A 21,819-nucleotide genomic window follows, 5' to 3' on the forward strand; every position below is an offset into this window, starting at 1 on the left:
CAACACATTTACTTCATTAATCAGTTTCTGTGTATGAACTTCAGAACGTTCTGAGTTCAGAAAGTTAACTTAACCATTCCAAGAATTTTCTTGAGAATTATTTTTAAGTTACAGGTTATTTTTAAAGGGTCACAATTCAAACCCCCCCCTTTCTTGTGACTATTTTATCTACTTCAATTGGCACCAGAGCCTGGTTCTAAGGGTTTGAACACTTAAACAAGTGTTAGAGAAAAGATTCAGGAAGTATGTCTAAAGTCAAATACATAGCTGAAGGAGGATCATCAAACAGACCACCTCTTTTTGATGGCTCAAACTACTACTTCTAGAAAGGCAAGATGGAGCTCTTTCTCAGATCTCAAGACAATGATATGTGGCAAGTCATCACAGATGGAGACTTTGTTCCAACAACCAAAGAAGGAGCTGTCAAAGAAAAGAGTTCATGGTCAACAGATGAAAAGGCTCAGGTATTGTTAAACTCTAAAGCTAGACTCTTTTTATCATGTGCACTAACCATGGAAGAAAGTGAAAGAGTTGATGAATGTAAGAATGCTAAAGAGGTATGGGATACTCTGAGAATACATCATGAAGGTACATCTCATGTCAAAGAAACTAGAATTGACATTGGGGTCAGAAAGTTTGAAGTCTTTGAAATGAGTGAAAATGAAACCATTGATGAGATGTATGCTAGATTTACTACAATAGTAAATGAAATGAGATCTCTTGGAAAGGCATATTCCACTCATGATAGGATCAGAAAAATCCTAAGATGTCTTCCTAGTGTGTGGAGACCTATGGTCACTGCAATCACTCAGGTCAAGGATTTAAAAACCATGAATCTAGAAGATCTCATTGGTTCACTGAGGGCTCATGAAGTTGTACTTCAAGGAGACAAACCAGTAAAGAAGGTAAAGACACTTGCCTTGAAAGCATCTCAGCAAACTCCATTAGTAGCTGATGATGATGTGCAAGAACCACAAGAATTAGAAGAAGTTCATGAAGAAGAAGCTGAAGATGAACTTGCTCTAATCTCCAAAAGAATTCAAAGAATGATGTTAAGAAGAAATCAGATCAGAAAGAAGTTTCCAAACACCAACAACAGCACCAGAACTGAAGCTGACAAAAGCCAAGTCACTTGTTATGGCTGCAACAAAACTGGACACTACAAGAGTGAATGTCCTGACATCAAGAAAGTGCAAAGGAAACCTCCCTTCAAGAAAAAGGCAATGATTACTTGGGATGACTTGGAAGAATCAGAACCTCAAGAAGATGAAGAAGCCAACATGGGATTGATGGCTCAGTCAGATGATGAAGAAGAGGTAATTATCTATAAAACTGATTCTTTTTACAAAGTTCTTGAAAGTAAAATAGATAGTCTTTTATATGACTCAAACTTCTTAACTAATAGATGTCATTCTTTAATCAAAGAACTTTCTGAGATAAAGGCAGAAAAAGAAACACTTCAAAACAAGTAAGATGAATCTAGAAAAACCATACAAGTTTTGCAAAATTCCCATTTTGAAATGTCAGAAAAACAAAAAGAATTAAACAAAAAGCAAAAGGGCATTTTATCCATACCTTCTGAAATGCAAAAGGAAAATAAACTTTTGAAAAAGGAAGTTGAAAGGTTAAAAAATGATCTTACAGGCTTTATAAAATCTACAGAAACATTTCAAAACATTTTGGGATCTCAAAGTAGTACTGCTGAAAAATCTGGCTTAGGTTTTAAAAATCCTAGCAAAATCATTGAAAGTTTTGTACCTAAGAAAACTGAGATTAAAATGAAATGTTCTTATTGTGATAAGCTAGGACATAATGAATCAGTATGTCATGCTAAGAAAAGATTTATCAGAAAAAATAAGATTAATCTTAGTTCAGAACGTTCTCATCTCAATAGATCAGAAAGTTCACAAAAGGTTGAGAAGGCTAAGAAGATATGTTCCTACTGTAACAAATCTGATCTTACAAGACAGAATGTTGCAACAAGGAAAGATCTCTTAGAAGAACTAACCCTCAAGGACCCAACATTACATGGGTACCTAAAGTTTTTATCTTGTCAAATGTAGGTCCTGCCTCAGGGTGCTAGAACAAAGCCATGGTACTTGGATAGTGGTTGTTCTAGGCACATGACAGGTGACAGGAACTGTTTTCTGACCTTTGAAAAGAAGGATGGAGGACTGGTAACATTTGGAAATAATGACAAAGGTAAGATCAGAGGTAAAGGTACTATAGGTAAGCCTAACTCTGCTAAAATAGAAAATGTTCAGTATGTAGAAGGTTTAAAACACAATCTACTTAGCATAAGTCAATTGTGTGATAGTGGATTTGAAGTGATTTTTAAACCTAACATATGTGAAATAAGACAAACCTCCTCTAACAAACTGTTTTTCTCTGGATCAAGAAGAAAAAATTTGTATGTTTTAGAACTAAATGATATGCCTGCTGAATCCTGTTTCATGTCTCTTGAAAAAGACAAATGGATCTGGCACAAAAGGGCTGGTCATATAAGCATGAAAACCATTGCTAAACTTTCTCAACTTGATCTGGTTAGAGGATTGCCTAAGATTAGCTTTGAAAAGGACAAGATCTGTGAAGCTTATGTTAAAGGTAAACAAGTAAAAAGCAGTTTTAAAACCATTGAGCTTATCTCAACTCAGAAACCTTTAGAGCTTCTTCACATTGATCTCTTTGGTCCAGTTCAAACTGCAAGTCTAACAGGCAAAAGATATGGTTTTGTTATTGTTGATGATTTTTCCAGATTTACATGGGTTCTGTTTTTAAAACACAAAGATGAATCTTTTGAAGCATTTCAAAACTTTTGTAAAAGAGTTCAAAATGAAAAAGGTTCTAATATCATTACAGTTAGGAGTGATCATGGAGGAGAATTTGAAAATGCATCCTTCAAAACATTCTTTGATGAAAATGGTATTAAACATAATTTTTCTTGTGCAAGAACTCCACAACAAAATGGAGTTGTTGAAAGGAAAAATAGGACTTTGCAAGAAATGGCTAGAACAATGTTAAATGAATCTAATGTTGAAAATTATTTTTGGGCAGAAGCCATTAACACATCTTGCTACATTTTGAACAGAGTTTCAATAAGAAAGGTTCTTAATAAAACCCCATATGAACTCTGGAAAAACATTAAACCTAGCATATCTTATTTTCACATATTTGGCTGCTATTGCTACATTCTGAACAACAAAGAAAAATTGGGTAAGTTTGATCCTAAATCAGATAAAGCTATCTTTTTAGGATACTCTACAACTTCTAAAGGTTATAGAGTGTACAATCTAAAAACCCAGACAGTTGAAATTAGTATGCATGTCATATTTGATGAATATGATGAACATTCTCAACCAAAAGAAAGTGAAGACACAGAAGTGCCAGCACTTCAGAATGTTCCCAGTCAGAACACTAAAACTTCAGCAGAGAAAGAAGATGATCAGAATGTTCAAGATCAAACCTTCCAAAGTCCACCCAGAAGTTGGAGAATGGTAGGAGATCATCCTGTAGATCAAATCATTGGAAGCACAGCTGATGGTGTAAGAACCAGATTGTCCTTTCAAGATGCCAACATGGCAATGATCTCTCAAATGGAACCCAAGTCAATCAATGAAGCTCTTATTGATGACTCTTGGATTGAGGCCATGAAGGAAGAACTTTCTCAGTTTGAAAGAAACAAAGTTTGGAACCTAGTTCCAAATAATCAAGAGAAAACCATCATTGGAACAAGATGGGTTTTCAGAAACAAGCTTGATGAAAATGGTAAGGTTGTCAGAAACAAAGCAAGGTTAGTTGCTCAAGGTTACAACCAACAAGAAGGTATTGACTATGATGAGACCTTTGCACCAGTGGCAAGGTTAGAAGCCATCAGAATTCTTCTTGCATATGCTGCACATAAAAGCATTAAACTTTTTCAAATGGATGTTAAAAGTGCATTTTTAAATGGATTTTTAAATGAGGAAGTTTATGTAAGCCAACCTCCTGGCTTCATAAATGAAGAAAAACCAAATCATGTTTTCAAACTCACTAAAGCACTCTATGGTCTTAAACAAGCTCCTAGAGCTTGGTATGACAGACTTAGCACATTTTTGATTGAAAATGGTTTTTCTAGAGGAAAAATTGATACCACACTTTTTAGAAAAACACATAACTCTGATTTACTAATTGTTCAAGTTTATGTGGATGATATTATTTTTGGTGCTACCAAAGAAAAAATGTGTGAAGAATTTTCCAACCTTATGCAAAGTGAATTTGAGATGAGCATGATGGGTGAACTTGGTTTCTTCCTTGGTTTACAAATCAAACAACATCCAAATGGAATTTTCATTAGTCAAGAAAAGTATGTCAAAGACATTCTTAAAAAATATAAAATGAATGAGGCAAAAATCATGGTCACCCCTATGCATCCATCTTCAAGTTTAGATAAGGATGAGAGTGCAAAATCTATTTCTGAAAAAGAATATAGAGGCATGATAGGTTCATTATTATATTTGACTGCTAGCAAACCTGACATAGTGTTTGCAGTAGGATTATGTGCTAGATTTCAAACATGTGCAAAAGAATCTCATTTAACTGCAGTTAAAAGGATTTTTAGATATCTAGTAGGTACTACTGATCTTGGCCTTTGGTATAGAAAAGGTTCTAGTTTTGATCTTGTAGCATATTGTGATGCTGACTATGCTGGAGACAAAGTTGAGAGGAAGAGTACAAGTGGCTCCTGTCAATTCTTGGGAGAAGCTTTGATTGGATGGTCTTGCAGAAAGCAAAACACCATTGCACTCTCCACAACTGAAGCTGAGTATGTATCTGCAGCTAGTTGTTGCTCTCAAATGTTATGGGTAAGAAATCAGTTGGAAGATTACTCATTAAGGTACACAAATGTTCCTATTTTTTGTGATAATACAAGTGCAATTAATCTGTCCAAAAATCCTATTCAGCATTCTAGGTCTAAGCATATTGAAATTAAGCATCATTTCATTAGAGACCATGTTCAGAAAAAGAATATTGCATTAAGCTTTGTTGATACAGAAAATCAACTAGCTGACATTTTCACAAAACCCCTTGTTGAGGATAGATTTAATTTTCTTAAAGAGAAATTACAAATCATTAAAAATCCCAATAAAGATTGATCATTAAATCACTAAGGGCCTAAAACTTACCCCCTTGATGTTATCTGACTTAAATCAGTAAGATCAATCTTAATCTAAACATTCATCAGAATGTTCAAGAGTTCAGAATGTTCATACAATCAGAATGTTCATCTGATAGTTCAGGTCAGAATGTTCATAAGGTTCAGAATATTCAGTCTTAGATTCTGGGTAAAAATCCTGTACGCAGGAAATCATGGGATTTAATCCAGTAATCTTCTCAAAATCTCTAGCATTTAATGCTTGATTAAGGGTTGTTGTGCTAAAGCTATGTCCATTAGACAAAAGCTTAAAAATTATTTCAACCACTCCCCTTCCATCCTGTCAAACGGCTAGTTCTTTCTCTCTCCCACAACTTTTCAGTTTTCATCTTTCCTAATAAAACTGCCAACACCCATTCACTTCCTCTTTCCACTCTTACACGTTGGTCTATAAATCATTAAACCAACTCCAAACCTTTCATCACATCTTCAAACATTCTTTTTCTCTCAAAAATTCTCAACACTCTGTTTTTCTAACGAAAATGGCGAGAACCAAAACCACCTCACGCTCTCACTCCCAATCACCACCACACGCTGCTGATCAACACTCTGATCATTCTCCACTCAACGAAACTGCTGTTCATACCATTCTTCCTGATGAGATCATTCCTCTATTTGACTCTCCTAAACCTAAATCTTCTAAAAAATCTGCCAAACCAAAACCTAAGGTTACTAGAAGATCAACAAGAATGAAAAGAGGATCTTCATCAACACCAACCACTTCTCACTTGGACCTAGTCTCTGATGATGAGAAGAAAGAAAAGGAAACAGCTTCTGAGGAAGGAACACACTCTGAAAAGAACGAGTCTGACAAAACAGAGAAAGTTGAGGAAGAACTTTCTGATAAGGGAAAAGAAATTGCTCAAGAGGAAGCAAATTCTGAAGAAACTGGTGAAACTCTTCTTCAAATGGCTAAAACTGCTAAGAAGGTTTACCAAAGGAGGAAGAAAATTGCTACTGATGCTCTGCCTCTAGAGAAAACTGCTTCTCCATCTCTGGAAAATGAAGAAGTTGGAAAAGAAGAGAATGTTGAGGAAGAAGTCCCTTCCTCGAGAAGAGGAAAAGGCAAGGACATTGCCATTCTTGCCTCTGCTTTGAAGGTTCAGAACTTGGAGAAAATGGCAGCTAGGCCATTAAGCAGAGCAAAGTTCTTTGATTTTGAAAGTCTCAAAACAAAGGGCTGGAACTTGGAAGTTTTCACAGATCCTCAAGGATGGTCAGGATTTGTCTCTACACAAGAACCAACCTTTGAGGACTTGGTGAAAGAGTTTTATGCATCAATGAGAGTCAAGGAAGAAAAAGGAGAAAAATTCCTAGAGTCCACAGTCAAAGGAGTAAAGTTCCAAGTCACTCAAGACTCTCTCTCAAACATTCTGAACATTCCCAATCAAGGTAAACAACTCTTTAACACTTGGTTTTCTTGCTCAGATGTGACACGTGAGCAACTCATCCTAGAGTATACCAAACCAAACCTTGATTTCACCTCCACAAACCTCAAAGATGCTCCCAAAATCCTTCATAACATGATTAGGCACACCATCTTACCTAGATGTGGAACCTTCACTACAAGAAACTTGACATTTAGTGACAGCCAAAAACCGTAGGTAAATATCCTTTTGCCGTAGGTATATGTCAAAATACCTATACCTACGGCCATTTTTTTCGTGGTGGATACTGGTGTTATACCTACGGATTTTGGCCGTCACTACATCCTATAGTTACGGAATCATTAGCCGTTGGACTAGACAATAATGCTTTACCTACGGATTTTGGGCGTAGGTATAGAACCCAATCAGAAGTACAAATGCTTTTTACCTACAGATTTGGAAGTAGGTATAGAACTGCAAATGGTTTTTACCTACGACCATTTCCGTCACTAAAAACTTGCTGAGACCTATCATTTGTTCGTATAAATTTGTTACCGTACGCATTTCATTGCAATTAATGTACACACTACGTTCTTGATGCTATATTATTTGAAAATTTTATTTTATGAAATTAATCAAATTACAAACTAGGCAATTAAATGGATATATTTAGAAACCAAAAAAAGATTCCATACCATATATATTGAAGATTAACACCAATTCTTCCAAACATAGAAATTAACAAAAGCTAAATCATGTCAATCCTATTGTACTTTAGAGCATTAACCAAAACAAGACAGAACCATATTCGGCATACAAAACCTTATAACTATGTCAATAAAGAAAAGAACCAAAACAAAGTCTAGCCTAGTTTCCAATTTCAAATTTCCATCTTCAAGTCTCCATATTAGCCTCCTCATCTTCACCTACAAGAAATAAAAAGAAAAGATGAATAATAACACAATTCATCATTGAGAATATCACTCCTAAAAAACAAAGAAAATATTAACAACTTCAGTGATATTTAATTGAATACCATTTTCATTATCTTCATTATTGATTGGACTAGGGGAATTCAAAGGGTTAGGAACACTAGAAGCATCAGTAACCTATATCACAGAAAATCGAAAATTGCAGATAAAGATTAGTATTAAATCAAGAGTATTGCTAAATGGTGCGATCCACCACGTGCGAAATTCAACGAATTGTGTGACTCAAACACAAAACTAGCATTGTTTTCATAAACATGTAATTATATAAATTCCATGTTCTCTTAAATCAATGAAGCAACTTGTATTTTTATATGAAGATTAGTAAATTCAGAAGTACCTGTCTAGCAGCTTGTATTATCTCATTCACATCTTCTCCAGAAAATCGACTTTGAATCAAAGTCATGACATTTGCTAACAAGCCCTCCATAGTCTTAACTCTATCACGCAGCTCTTCATTTTCAGACAAATTGACCTTTGATTTTTTAGATTTAGGTAACTTTCCCATACATCGCACGCGCCCCTTCTTTGCAGCTCCTTGTACTTTAGAAAATATGTCATCCTTCCAAGACATAGAACCCTGCTTGTTTTGAGTTGATTGAGATGTTCCAGCCTCATTACTATGTTTTTTTAGTTCTTCCTAAAATCCAAAACAGAATTAAAAACAGTTGGCAATCAGGCATGAAAAGGCATTAGAGTTTCTTGGCGCTGCTGTTAATACAAAAGCAGTTGGCAAAACATAGTGACAAAAATATTTACTCAAGCATTTAATTTGTTGATCCTGTTGCTAACATGATAAAGCACCTAAACTATATTTTACTAGCCACAAAACAAACAATTCTCTACTCACTCCTGGTTTTCCATATCTCACCAAATCATAATTACTACAAGAAATCAAACAGCAGCAAGATATCATACTTTCAAATGGTATGACAGGCATTCGATTCAAAATTTAGAAAAACAGAGAATCATTATGCGTTCCAAAAATGTTGGATGCTTACAATCATTCTTGCAGCTTTTTCATTGACAATTGACCCATCTTTACTTGTGCAAGTTTCAATGTAAATATCATGACGTCCAGGCATCACTCCTTTTCCCTTTTTCATCTAAAAACCAAACAAACAGGTTATAGGTTTATTGTTTTTAAATACAGCTCATCCAATGAAAAATACAAAAATCAAACCTTTTCATCAATAAATTTTGGGAGACTTTTCGTCCCCATACAATGGACATCCTGATACTTTGCACGATTTCGTTTATTGATTGCACTCGCTTTCTGCAATTGCTATAAAATATTAGTCATAATGATACGCATTTTAGTGTATTACGTATAATATGTATGACTTGGACTTACTTTTGCTTCATCAGAGAACCAATATTCAACCAACCCACGATATTGAGCTTCGTCAATCCTAGCATCACGTAACTCAATTCCAGATACAATTTCATCTACTGTTTTACTTGAGTCAAATCCAGCTGCCTTTAAATCACCCTTCCATTGTCTCCATTTTTCATTCAAATCAGATTTTATAATTTCTCGCAATTCATCAGTTATTGGAGGAACAAACTCAAATCGTTTCTACACATTGAGAGATGTTAAATAAAAAATGTAAGTTATATTACAAATTCTGATACACAAATAATTAAAAAACTTGCAAACTTAATACCTCTATTTGTTCCAGCATCGCTTTTTTATTATCTGAGGGCATATCTTTCCAAGTTTTGATGTTGATGGGTGCATATTGAGACCTTCTAACAATACTACCTAAGAAACGGGTAAAAGCCGTCCCTTCGTCACCAATTGGTCGTCCATAGTTATCCAACTTAACAATGATGAAATCATCATCCAATTCCCATATATCTAACATTCTTGTTGGACCTCTACGTCGTTTAGGTTCTACATTCACAAGTAAAAGGAAAGACATAATAACATAAAAACATATTCAAATAATAACACAAATGAACAAAATAGAAAATGGTATATAATTTATACCTTCGACAATACGTTCTTCTTCTTCAGCTTCTATGTCAGAAGGAATGGAGTGAGATTCTACAGACTCATGGATGACACTTTCTGTATGATTAGGACCAGAACCAGTTTCTGCACCATTACTTCCTTGCACATTTGTTGAATCTGAATTTGTGGGAATGGACTGTCTTCCTTCATTGTTATTTTCTCGATGCCCAATACTCAATTTCCTTCTTCGAGCCATTGTGCTCTAAATATGAAAATGTTTTTTAAATAATCTCAACTCAATATATTAGCACACAGTAATATTAAGATGTACATAAAGCACAAATGCAAAGAGAAGACGAGCTTAATTTCATACACTATAACAAAACCAATAATATTAATATTTCCATAGAACTTAGAAACAATATTTTTTTAGTTACATATACCAAAACATAACCACCACAATACAGAACTAAAACATAACCAAAACAAGACATAACCAAAATCATTCATATCTCCATCATACTGTTCCACTCATCATCTTCATCCTCCACATCACCTAAATTATTAACATCGACCATGACTTCAAAGAAAGCATTATCATCGTCAACTTCCAGCCGAACCAAATCATCGATATTATGAGTAACTTCACTTGTGTCATTTGTTAGTGGCTCGTGAATTTCTTCAGTTTCATTAGATTCCTCATCACCCATGTCATAGATATCTCTGATCTTTGCATCCAGAACAGCAGGCCAATCATTGTTTCTCTCATCATATACATAAAACACCTTCTTAGTTTGTGATGCAAAAACAAATGGGTCATCACAAATATCCTTCCCGGTATGTTTTAAATATTTGAAATTCACAAGTGTTGTCCCAAATTTATCTTTCTTGACACCTTTCTTGATATCAACCCAATCACATTTGAATAACACAGCCTTGTAGTTGTTAGAATAATCCAACTGGAATATATCAGTTATTACCCCGTAATAATTAACTTCATCTTTGGAAGTCTTTGTCTTAACAACTACTCCACTATTTTGTGTTTTCAAATATCTCTCTCTTTCCTTTGTGTGGAATCTAAAACCATTAATTGCATAACCAGTGAATCTTCTAACAACCTCATTTGGTCCACGTGCTAACCATCTAAGCTTATCAGTAACTTGTCGGCTCCCTTCTTCATCCAAGCGATGAATCTAAAATATTTTATTAAAAATAGTAAGTTGAAATATAAAAATAGTCACTAAAATTGTAGTTTCTTCAATTATTTAATCCTTACCCTTTGTTTAAACCACTCAGTAAATTTTTGACCATGTTGTTTGTCAATTTCAAGTTGTGACAATCTCTGCTTCCGATTTTGTCTCTTAAGAAGTTCCAGGTGCTCACTAAAAATTATTATAGTGAAAAACTACATAAGAAATTACGATTTTGACTTATAATTAGTATAAAAATGAAATATGATTTGTGTCTTACTCTATATATGGAGAAACTTGATCAATTAAGTGTTCACGGACAAACTTGACGTACCACACTTTGGACAAACTTGATCGTTGACATATTTATCTCGATATAATATGCAATCATTCGGACAAGCATGGATCTTCTCATACCCCAAACCTAACCCTGAAATCATCTTCTTTGTTTCATAGTATGAATTCGGCAAAATGTTCCCTTCCGGTAAAGCATCTCTTAATAAATCTAGCAACATAGAGAATGACTTGTCACTCCATCCATTTAGACACTTCAAATGAAACAAATGTACCATAAATGATAGCTTGCTATATTTCTTACAGTTAGGATATAGCATTTCCTCATTCTCCTTCACTAATTGGTAAAACTTACTATTTTCTCCGACTTGTGGATTTCTTTCACCTTCATCCAAAGCTGCCTCTTCCATCAAATTACCTCTGAAAACATCATTAATTAATCCATCCATGTCATGCTCCATTTCTGCATGTTCAGTTGTTTGACTTGAAATTTTAGGATCCTCACCATGAAATACCCATTGCCTATAACCTTTAACGAATCCACGCCGTGGATCAATTAAGTGTTCACGGACACTTGTGCGAGATCCTTTGTGATAATTAGCACAATGTGTACAAGGGCACAATATTTTTTTGGTTTTTGAATTTCGAAAAGCAAATTCAAGAAATCCATTAACCCCTTCAATATAATCTTTACTTTGTTTTGTCGGATCATGCATCCACTCTCTATGCGTCATTTGATAAGGTCCAATCCTACTCTACTGCCATGTAATTTGACACCCTTCACAATAGTTACGCAATGCACGTTAATAGACTTCCCTTCACCATCATGAATTTGCTCTCCATAACAAAAATGTTGATGATAACTTCAATTTAAGTAAACGATACATTTGTTCAATATTTTTTTTAGTAGAAATCAAATTCTATATCCAAAATTTACGACCTTAGCGTTGATAAGATATATAATATGAAGCATAGTTTGAAATATTATATGTATGTACATCTTTTCTATAAAAAAAAAAAAAAAAAAAAACAAGTGTTTACATCTCTCAAATTGCTACTTGATTACTATTACTAGTACAAATATAATTCTATAGATAAAATCCTTCAACAGGATATCTTATTCAAATAATCAAACATTATCATGTCTAAAAAGAGATCAACCTGAGCACAAAATTCCTAATATGTCATTTTTATTTTCTGAAAATTATTGAATGTCTAAAAAGAGATCAACCTGAGCACAAAATTCCTGATATGTCATTTTTATTTTTTGAAAATTATTGAAGTGCACATTTTGATTGAGCATGGCATATTCTACAACACAAACTAATATGTTAAAATCGAATATGTACTAAGCTAGCTAGCTAAAAACTCTCCCCTTGTCCTGTAAAATAAAAAACGTCTCCATACATATACTATACCAGTATAATGGTATATTCTTGTTCACATGTATCCACCTTAAATAGCCATTCCCTACAGTCCCAAACTAAAGAGCTAAACATTAAAAATTCAAACTAACACAACACAACTCATATGATCAATAATTCAAATTAACACAACACAACTCATAGATTTAAATTAACACAACAATTAAAATGAAACAATAACAAAAATCTGAATCAAAATCGAATAAAACAAGAATGAGAAAGCAAAATATACCAGCAATTCGTAGATGAAGAGCAGAGCGAGGAGAGAACTGGAACACGAGTCACGAACAGGAACAAACAAGTCACGAATTGGAACTGAAATGAACAAATCATTAACAAGCTCACTTAGCAAAATAGATATATAACATTTAAGGAAAATACTAAATATAGCAAATGAAAATTCATGAAAAATATGTGAATGAGTTACAACCATTGATTTGGCCATAATTGCTTCAGTCTCGCTACTTCGCTACTTATCTTTTTAACCTTTTTTTTTACATATGTCTTTAGTTCATCATTGTCATTACTTTTCACAGAAGCTCTATTTATATTTTCTTAAATGGGAAAACCAAGTTAAATCAGTATCTTCAATGACTTATGAGGATAAGCTAAAAACAGCTTATGAATATGTCATAGGCTGTTTTCATAAGTTTTTGCCAAACAACAGTCTTACAAAACTATTAGTTCTTGCCAAAATCAAGTTATGTTGCTTTTTCATAAACTATTAGCTATTTTAATAGCCTATCTTCGATGACTTATGAGAATAAGCTGAAAACAGCTTATGAACATGTCATAAGCTGTTTTGATAAGTTCTTGCCAAATAACAGTCTCACAACACTTATGCCCGTATATAAGAGCAAATACATCAACCCAAACACTCCCCAAACCTACTAAATCTCCTTGACAGATACCCTAAAACTAAAATAACTTTTCATTAAAATAATTGTTACTACTTATTATCACAGTGTGCCCAATTATCACAGTGTGCCCAGTAAGTAAAAATACTATCATACTAAAAATGTAATCAAAACACATCAAAAAATCAACAAATATTATAGTAAAAATAAATCAAAAAATCAAGTGAAACTAGTGAAAACCTAATAACAGAATTTTGTCCTTTGATGACTTACAGCAAATAAAAACAGAAGAAACGTGAAAATTGATGGCTTACATGATCTCGTTTGCTTTGAGACAGAGGGATTTGACTTCAGATTCTTTCAGTTGATCTTCAAGGATTTCCATTTGGGTGTGAACAATGTTGCAATTTGGGAACAGGGAAGAACAAGAGAGGCTGAGGTTTCAATCAGGGAAGAAAAGGTGAGGTTTTGATTTGGCCATTTCAGGATTAGGAAGAGTGAGATTTCGATTTAGATTCTGGAAATGGGTGAAGAATGAAACCGTGTTCTGGAACGTGAAATGTTTTTCTGGAACGTGAAGAATGGAGTTGGGGTTTTTTTTTATATATTTTTAATTTAGATGTGGGAAAAATTGGAAAAAGCGGGATATTTCCCGGTCTATAGTTTCATTAGGCGCGCTCTCTTGTATTATTTTTTTATTTTTATTTTATTTTTTTTAGATATCTATACCTATGGCCACATCTGTAGGTAAAACTTATCAATACCTACGGATTTTTGTCCGTCACTATAAACCTCCGTAGGTATATGGCAATTTTCTTGTAGTGCTTTGATGCAATCACAGACCTAGACCTTTGCATTCTTTATCATCTTATGAACAAGACTCCCCTAAATCTCTGCTATATCATGATTCAATACATGATTGACCAATGCTTCTCCTTCAAGCAAAACGTTGCTGGTTTACCATATGGGATGCATCTGACACCCATCTTCAAAGTTGTTGGTGTGTCTCTGGATGGAGAAGAAAGTCTGGATACTTTCATGAAGTTCACAGCTAAAACCATAAGTCAACTACGCCTCACTTCCTCCAACATGCCCATTCCTCAAAAAACTGAATCAGTAAAAAGAATTGCTGATCAGAATGTTCAAGAAGTCAGGAAGAAACAAAGGTCTGACAAGCATGCCAAGAAGGTCATTGGATCAAGTTCTCACAATAATGAGAAAGGAAAACCCACCCCAGCTCAAGAAGTATTTGCTCATATTGCTGAACACGCAAGAGAGCTGGTTGAAGCAAGCACTCAACAGTTTGAAGCCATGCTTGCTAGGAAAGCTGTTGAGAATGTTGGAGAATCTGCTGAAGGTCAGCAGAAAGTTGAAGCACCTTCTGGAGATATAAGAGTTGAAGAAAATACTGAGCAAGATGCTCAGAATGTTGATAATGATACACAGGAAGTTGCTGCAATCCTGGCATCAAACACTCTTGGAAGTGAGAATCAACAAATGGAAGTTGATGATGAAGTTCAAGTGAATGTTGGAACACATTCTGATTTTGATCTCAACATTGAAGATACTACAAATGATCTCTATAATGAGATCTTTCAAGATGCTCAAGGAGAAGACATTCAGCCAAATGATCAGAATGTTCAAAACAATACTGATCAGAATGTTCAGGAAGCTGGAGATCAGAATGTTCCCACTGAGCAGCTGTCAGCAGATCCAAATCCACTGGATTCAGGATCTTTGCCCTCTATGGAAGTTCAGCATCTTGTTCAACCTAATCAGAATGTTCAGGTTAATCAGAATGTTCCCTCTGATCAAAACATGGAACATGCTCAGTTTGTGAACTTGTCAACATCAACTATGGGGTCTACTGCTGGAATTAGCCAATATTTGGTGTCCTCTCTACCAACACCAAACACCATTCCATCATCCACACCACCACCTCCTCAATCCAGAACCACTCAAAAGCTTCCAAACATGTCTGCCCTGTTTGACTCTTTGAACACTTTTGTCACAGCCAATAGAGAGAAATCTGAACCTTCTCATGCTGCTGAACCCAAGAGACACGACACTTATTTGTTGTTTAAACTTTCTTTGTGAATAGATAGCTAATCGCTTCACATCTGTAATAAAGTCTTGGTCTATACATGCATGAGGATTAAATATATACATGCTATCTCTTTTACCTCGGATCCTTAAACGATCCTACTAGAGGTAAACTATATGCTTGTTTGACCTACTATGTGAAGAGATATCTAATCAATTCACGTCTTGCCATACTCGTATGGTCACTCTAGCTCCTATGCGAAGAGAATGCTCTATATCACTTCGCATCTTTCTGTTGAGGCAAAATCCCTAATTAATTTTAAAGATAATAAACTTTAATGATTAAAGGATTAAATGGACTTTGATTAATTCCTTGGTATTTAACTTGCGCTTTTGAGTGTTTTTACTAAGACAGGAACAGGTTTAAAACATACCAAATCAAAGGACATTTGAAATCATGAACTAACTCTGAGTTCAGAAAGTTAGTTCAGAAGGTTGTTCAGAATGTTGATCAGTGAGTTGATCAGAACGTTCTGATAAGAGTTCAGAAGCTGAAGCTAAAGTTCAGAAGCTGAAGTTCAGAAAGCTGAACGTTCTGATGGAAACCCAGAAAGTGTTCATAAGCAAACACAGGATCATCAAGAACATGAAGAACCTGCTAGTACATTTGACATAAATGAAAGGTCCAGAAAAGTACATTTGCATGGGTCTATCAACAAATAAAGGCATGAACAAGGAATCATGTGTAAAGGATCTTTAATGTTCATCCAAGACTATGAACATTAAAGTACTAGGAATATTCCAATGTGAATTTAATCCTAGATATTGCATTCACTGCACTTCAGTAGTGTCCTTACTATTAGGATTGATTACATTAAAAGCTAGTCTTACAAATCATCCTAAAGTAAGCACAAATGGAACATTCTGATGGTCAGAATGTTCATGTCTGCGCATGCTTCTACCAATGAACAGTGTAGTTGATGAAAAGTTAGCAAGCAAAGCAAAAGAGATCTTGCATCAGAGATAACCTGACCTCTGAGCTGTAAACAAGCAGATTTCTTTTTAGCATGAGCCTGAAGTTGCAGATCCACTGCTCTCTCTCTCCTGCACAAAGTCCAAGACAGATTTGGTGTACTTTATCCCACCTTTTCCAGCAAAACTGGATGCTTATGGAAAGGCTACTTTTTGGAGGATAAAACTCAAACAAATCTCACATCACGTGCTGGGCAAGCCCAGAAATTCATCCAACATTCATCCATGATGAACCCAGATGAAGAACATCATGAATTTCCAACATTCTGATGAAGAACACAGCAACATTCTGATGTTCATCCTGGGAACTCAACAACATTCTGATGGTCAGAATGTTCACCCAGATTTTCAAGTAAAAGCTTGTGGGGCCCAGGACACGTGGCATAACACCATTGGTCACCTTACAACGGCTATATGAGCCCAAAAACTCTATAAATAGAGATCAAAGGCTCAGCATTACTTGCACCATTGCAAAGCATACAAGAAAACAACTTAATTTGTTTGAAGCTCTTGCAATACAATTGATCATCACTGAAGGTTTTCTTCTTACCTTCTTTATAGTGTACATCAATTTTCTTTCTCCCTCTTTGTTATCTTAGTCACAGATAACTTCTTCCTTCCTCTCTTCTTCTGTTTGTCTGATTCACAAACAAACTCTCACACAAATTGTAACAAAGTCTCATCTAGCTTTAGGGGTTCTAAAGTGTTAGCTTGAGCAAGAATTGTAAAAGTCTAAGTGGTTAACTTAGCAAAAAGGTGCAAGCCTGCTGAGGCTTAGAGAATACAGGTTGTAAGTGTTCAGGTGAACACAGTTTTGTAAGGTGCAGGAGTTGAGAAGTTATCTCAAGCATCATAGTGGAAAACTCTCACAAGATTGTGAGGAGAGGACTAGCCCACATTGGGTGAACCTCTATAAATCTCTGTGTGTTCTTTCCTTCTTCCTTATACTCTTTAATTTCAGTATACACAACACACACCAACACATTTACTTCATTAATCAGTTTCTGTGTATGAACTTCAGAACGTTCTGAGTTCAGAAAGTTAACTTAACCATTCCAAGAATTTTCTTGAGAATTATTTTTAAGTTACAGGTTATTTTTAAAGGGTCACAATTCAAACCCCCCCTTTCTTGTGACTATTTTATCTACTTCACTTTCAAGCATAAGACTCATGTCTAGCATTCTATTTCTTTACAAACTATTCTAGTTCTTGACAAGCTATGTCAAGGCTCTACTTTCATTCCCTTCCCGAATGATTAACTTGCTACCCGATTCTTATCGTAACGTCTCTCGTTTGCCATGTTTTGCTAACTTGTCAAATACTTGCTTCTTTCTCAAGAAAACATTGCACAAGATTATCAAATAGGATTTTGGTTTGAGGGGTTTACTTTATAAAAGGACTACTCGAAGAGAAATTGAACCGGAACATGCCAACAACGCCTGAAGCGAGCAAACAGTGCTTTTGCACACTGTCTACTCACCTAGGCGAGTGATCCTACTCGCTGTGGCAAGTTGGGGGCGAGCAACCCCCCTGTTCTGTGGCCTAGCTGGCTACCTGCTCGCTGTGGCGAGTTGTGACAGTCCAAAACTTGTAAAAATGGTATTTTTGACCCAAAAACCTCAAAATCAAGTGTTTCTATGCATATTATGACTGTAGTGGTCATAGAAAACCTATAAAACATTTGTATGGCAAGTATTTACAAGCTTAGTAAGCATGGCATAAAAAGGGGTACTAAACTCTATGTATAAACACTAGAAATTCATGGTTATCTTACAAGAGTAAAACACATAATCTCAAGGGTGGAAAACTATCTAAGAACTCACCTAACAAGACTCTTATAACAGCTCCAAGCCCCAAGCTCAAGCAACCAAATCCCTAGCTCTTGATCTTGATTCCAAGATAGTCCTCAAGCTTCAATTCAAACCCATGGTTGTCTCTTGCTTAATAAGTTGCTAACATCCATGCTTGATTCACCAAGCTTCCAAGCCTCAACTTCACCTAACTTCAATGAAACCCTAACTTCTTTAATCTTGTCTTAATGATGAAAGAAGTGAAATCATGCTAGAACCAAGCTTCCTTTTGGCTTAAGGAATCATGAGGGAACACACTTACCTTGATTCAATGTTGAAACAAACTTTTGGATGGCATGGAGAAGAGAGGGAGGGCGTGAATGAAGAGAGAAGGAGGAGGAAATCCTTTGCCAAAAACCTAGAGAGAGAAAGGATAAGGAAAAATGAGATATTTTGGTCCAAACCCATATAAATATCCTTATTGCGTGCAATTACCAATATGTCCTTGTCTTAAGCGTGTTAAATACGACACTGATACTTAACTCGTGCTCGAGTGACATTCCGTAATAATATTTCCATCATACTTATTTTCCTTAAATATTTGTCATCTGACACGTTTAACTGGTAATATTCCGATACTGGCAAGCGGAATATTACAAAATTGACGTTTGATTGGTTGTGTTTTATATTAGTTTTGAAAAAGTTTTAAAAATAAAAAACAAAGTGGCAAATAAAAATTGGTTTGTATTTTTTATATTGAAAGAGAATAGACTTGAAGTAGAATTAAAATTGATTTGGAATTTGATTAAGAAAGAAAATAAAAAAAGAACGATCACTTGATTGAGAAATCAAGGTTTATTATGAAAATATTTTTGTGATTTTTGTTATTTGAATATTTTTTTGTTATTTGAATGTTTTTTTTGTTATTTTGAATGTTTTTGTTATTTTGAATGTTTTTTTTTTGTTATTTTGAATGTTTTTGTTATTTTGAATTTTTTTGTTATTTGAATGTTTTTTTGTTATTTTGAATGTTTTTTTGTTATTTTGAATGATAAATAAAATCTAAAACTAAAGCATGAGAATTTCGTAGTGAGGTTGGATCACCACAAAATCTCTTAACCTAATCTAATTTTTTTGCATTTTTTGTATAACATAAGAGCAAAAATAAAAAAAATAAAAACCTTGAAACCGAAAGGGACAGAAAGGAGTAGAAAAAGAAGAAAGATTCATCAACACAAGTCGAAGGAGGGAGAAGAGAGGAAAAGTACAGGAAGCATCAACTGTGAATTTCGGTGTCCGGAATACATTGTGTGAGCTCTCTATTTATAGAGAAAATTCACAACTAATAAGTGAGAAACTTTGGGAACAAATAATTCATCTAGTACAAATATATTATTGAGTATCAAAATATATTTCAAATCAATCACTAAAATATATCAGATTGCCTACCAAAATATTTCAGATTGTGTTCCAAAATATTCTGGATTGCATTCTAAAATATTTGAGCAAAACTTGGGGACAGAGAAATCACTTTTTAATAATGATAAAATTAAATATTTAATTTATTATTTCCAAATAATATTCTTCTAGTGCTTACTTCGTTCAAACAATTATGTACCCCCACTAATTAAAGATACACCCCTACTATATAATCTTAGGTCAAAAATTGGAGTATGATAATCGCAATTTAAAACATTTAGATATTTCATACCTGGAATTGTCCATACACACACATCTGTGAACTTATGATCATGAGATAATCAAGAAATCAACATTAGTACATCGGCTCCCATGTGATCCTTGCTTGAAAAAACTTAGTAATCAAACTGAGGGAGATGATTCTTCACGGCTGATAAAATAAAATAAAAAAACATTTGTCAGGTTACCCTCATCGATCTTTGTCTGCAGATATTGATGCCTACTACAACAATCCATTGCCATAGAAATCAACCTATAGGAATCTCAAACTTTACCTCAACCTATAATTACTATATTTATGACAAACAATGTTCTCCCATTGTAGTGTTAATATCTTCGGTCTTCCATTATACAAGTGCTAACGAGTTACTATGCCATAACATAAGCCCCAAAAAAAGAGTAAAGTCAATATACCACACGACATAAGTTGCAGAAAAAATGTTATAAACACAAATATTGTTTAAACTGTTAATATACGTTATCGTAGGAAATTTATAAAAATAAGTATATGACAGCTTATAAACATAGAAGAATACAAAGTACGAATTGTAAAATATATGATTATATAAAACCTTTGTAAACTTACAGATGCCAAACATGGACTTTCATCAATTGGGTATTTCTGATGTTTTCCTGACAACCTTCTAGATGCAATCGTGGAAGTTGAACTTAGTTGTCTTCCTCTTTAGATTCGGCTGATCAATTTTGTTAGCTCCTTGCTATTTTCAATTTGTGGGGTGCTATTAGTGAGTTTTATTCATGCTAAAATTTTACTTAGCTTCATAATTAATTTCAGTTCATGTTTTGTTTGCTTTCATTGTCACTTCATGTTCACAAAGTACTTTTTGAAATGTATTTGATGATTTTAGATGGATCATTTTTCCTTTTTGATCGGAATTGTTTTGAGGCACTTTAGAAAGGATGGACACGATTGGAGAAAGACAAAAGATGGAAAAACTGTAAAGGAAAATCATGAAAAGTTGATGGTAATCATGGAATTTATTTTTGGTTTTGAGTCCATGGTTAGTGATAGTTTTCCACAGACAAACACACATAAGATAACTCAAATTAGAGAAGATTGGCAAAAATAATGAGTTATCATGTGTGTTTGTCATTCACAAAACTTTTACTAACCAGTAACCACTAACTGTACACCAAAAGTAAATTTCATGATTACCCTCCCTCACAATTTTTCCATCTTTTTTCTTTCTCTAATTGTGTCCATCATTTCTGAAGTGCCTCAAAACATTCCAATTAAAAAAGAAAAATGATCCACTTGAAATCATGAAATACATGTCAAAAAATACTTTGTGAACATGAAATGGCAATAAAAGGAAAAAAAAAAAATGAATTGAATTAACTATGAAACAATACTTTAGCATATACAAAAATTTACTAATAGAACCCCATAAAATACAAACCAAAAAAAAAAAACTAAATTTCAAGCATAATAGGTGGCCTTTGCCTAGAAGTGCTCATATTTTTTTTTAATCGAAATATAAAGTGAGAATGTATTATAGCTCAGCAATGAGCAATTAGAAAATTCTACAAAATAACAAGAGCTTACTATTATAATAACTCAGCTGAACCTAAAGAGGAAGACAGTCAAGTTTAACGTCCTTGATTGGCATCTATAAGGTTGTCAGGAGAAAATCATAAATACTACCATTTACCAAAGCTTATTTAAAGCACGGACGCAGACACGGACACCAAACACGACACAGACACAAACACGTCGATACCGTTAATAATTTGAGAAAATCACATATTTCAATGTAATTATAAGTGTCGGTGTCGTGTAGGTAGCGGACACACACCGAAACACGCATAATCCAATGAGTGTTCGTGCTTCATAGTTATCTACTAGCATAAACTTTTGAAAACTTACATAAACTGTTTGTGACATCTAAGAATCACAAGTTGTTTTCATTAACTGATAAGTTATCCAAAATAGCCAATGAAAACAGTTTCTAACTAAAAAAATTAC

At 34.4% G+C, this 21,819-nt stretch overlaps 3 protein-coding genes and 1 pseudogene across 5 annotated transcripts; 2 read left to right on the top strand and 2 right to left on the bottom strand.

Moving 5' to 3' along the window:
* The first annotated feature begins 245 nt into the window (after positions 1-245).
* LOC146929110 (uncharacterized) lies at positions 246-4,189 on the top strand (annotated as a pseudogene).
* Positions 4,190-7,226: 3,037 nt separating this feature from the next.
* LOC146929111 (uncharacterized) lies at positions 7,227-13,850 on the bottom strand. 3 transcript variants are annotated; one of them, XM_085701180.1, is made up of 10 exons: positions 13,584-13,850; positions 12,645-12,727; positions 9,541-9,766; positions 9,215-9,444; positions 8,902-9,126; positions 8,731-8,823; positions 8,549-8,653; positions 7,888-8,187; positions 7,595-7,667; positions 7,227-7,484 (listed from the first exon to the last, which is right to left on the bottom strand). In XM_085701180.1, the coding sequence occupies exons 3-10, from the start codon at positions 9,758-9,760 to the stop codon at positions 7,453-7,455; spliced, it is 1,278 nt and encodes a 425-aa protein (XP_085557306.1). In that variant the 5' UTR covers positions 9,761-9,766; positions 12,645-12,727; positions 13,584-13,850; the 3' UTR covers positions 7,227-7,452. The 3 variants fall into 3 exon arrangements, with proteins under 3 accessions (XP_085557306.1, XP_085557307.1, XP_085557305.1); XM_085701181.1 differs by lacking the exon at positions 7,595-7,667 and having other exon boundaries at positions 9,541-9,660; positions 9,721-9,766; positions 13,584-13,721; XM_085701179.1 differs by lacking the exon at positions 7,595-7,667.
* On the bottom strand, positions 9,870-11,722 carry LOC146929112 (uncharacterized). The gene is made up of 4 exons (XM_085707217.1): positions 11,112-11,722; positions 10,975-11,043; positions 10,781-10,886; positions 9,870-10,697 (listed from the first exon to the last, which is right to left on the bottom strand). Exons 1-4 carry the CDS (start codon positions 11,720-11,722, stop codon positions 10,011-10,013), a joined length of 1,473 nt encoding a protein of 490 aa, XP_085563343.1. The 3' UTR covers positions 9,870-10,010.
* Positions 13,851-14,172: 322 nt separating the features above from the next.
* Positions 14,173-15,366, top strand: LOC146929113 (uncharacterized). Its single transcript, XM_085707218.1, has one exon. The coding sequence runs from the start codon at positions 14,173-14,175 to the stop codon at positions 15,364-15,366; it is 1,194 nt and encodes a 397-aa protein (XP_085563344.1).
* Positions 15,367-21,819: the final 6,453 nt, after the last annotated feature.

Source organism: Medicago sativa, chromosome 4 (assembly GCF_051527215.1).
Source record: "Medicago sativa cultivar Bolivia chromosome 4, Bolivia_mono, whole genome shotgun sequence".
NCBI lineage: Eukaryota > Viridiplantae > Streptophyta > Magnoliopsida > Fabales > Fabaceae > Medicago > Medicago sativa.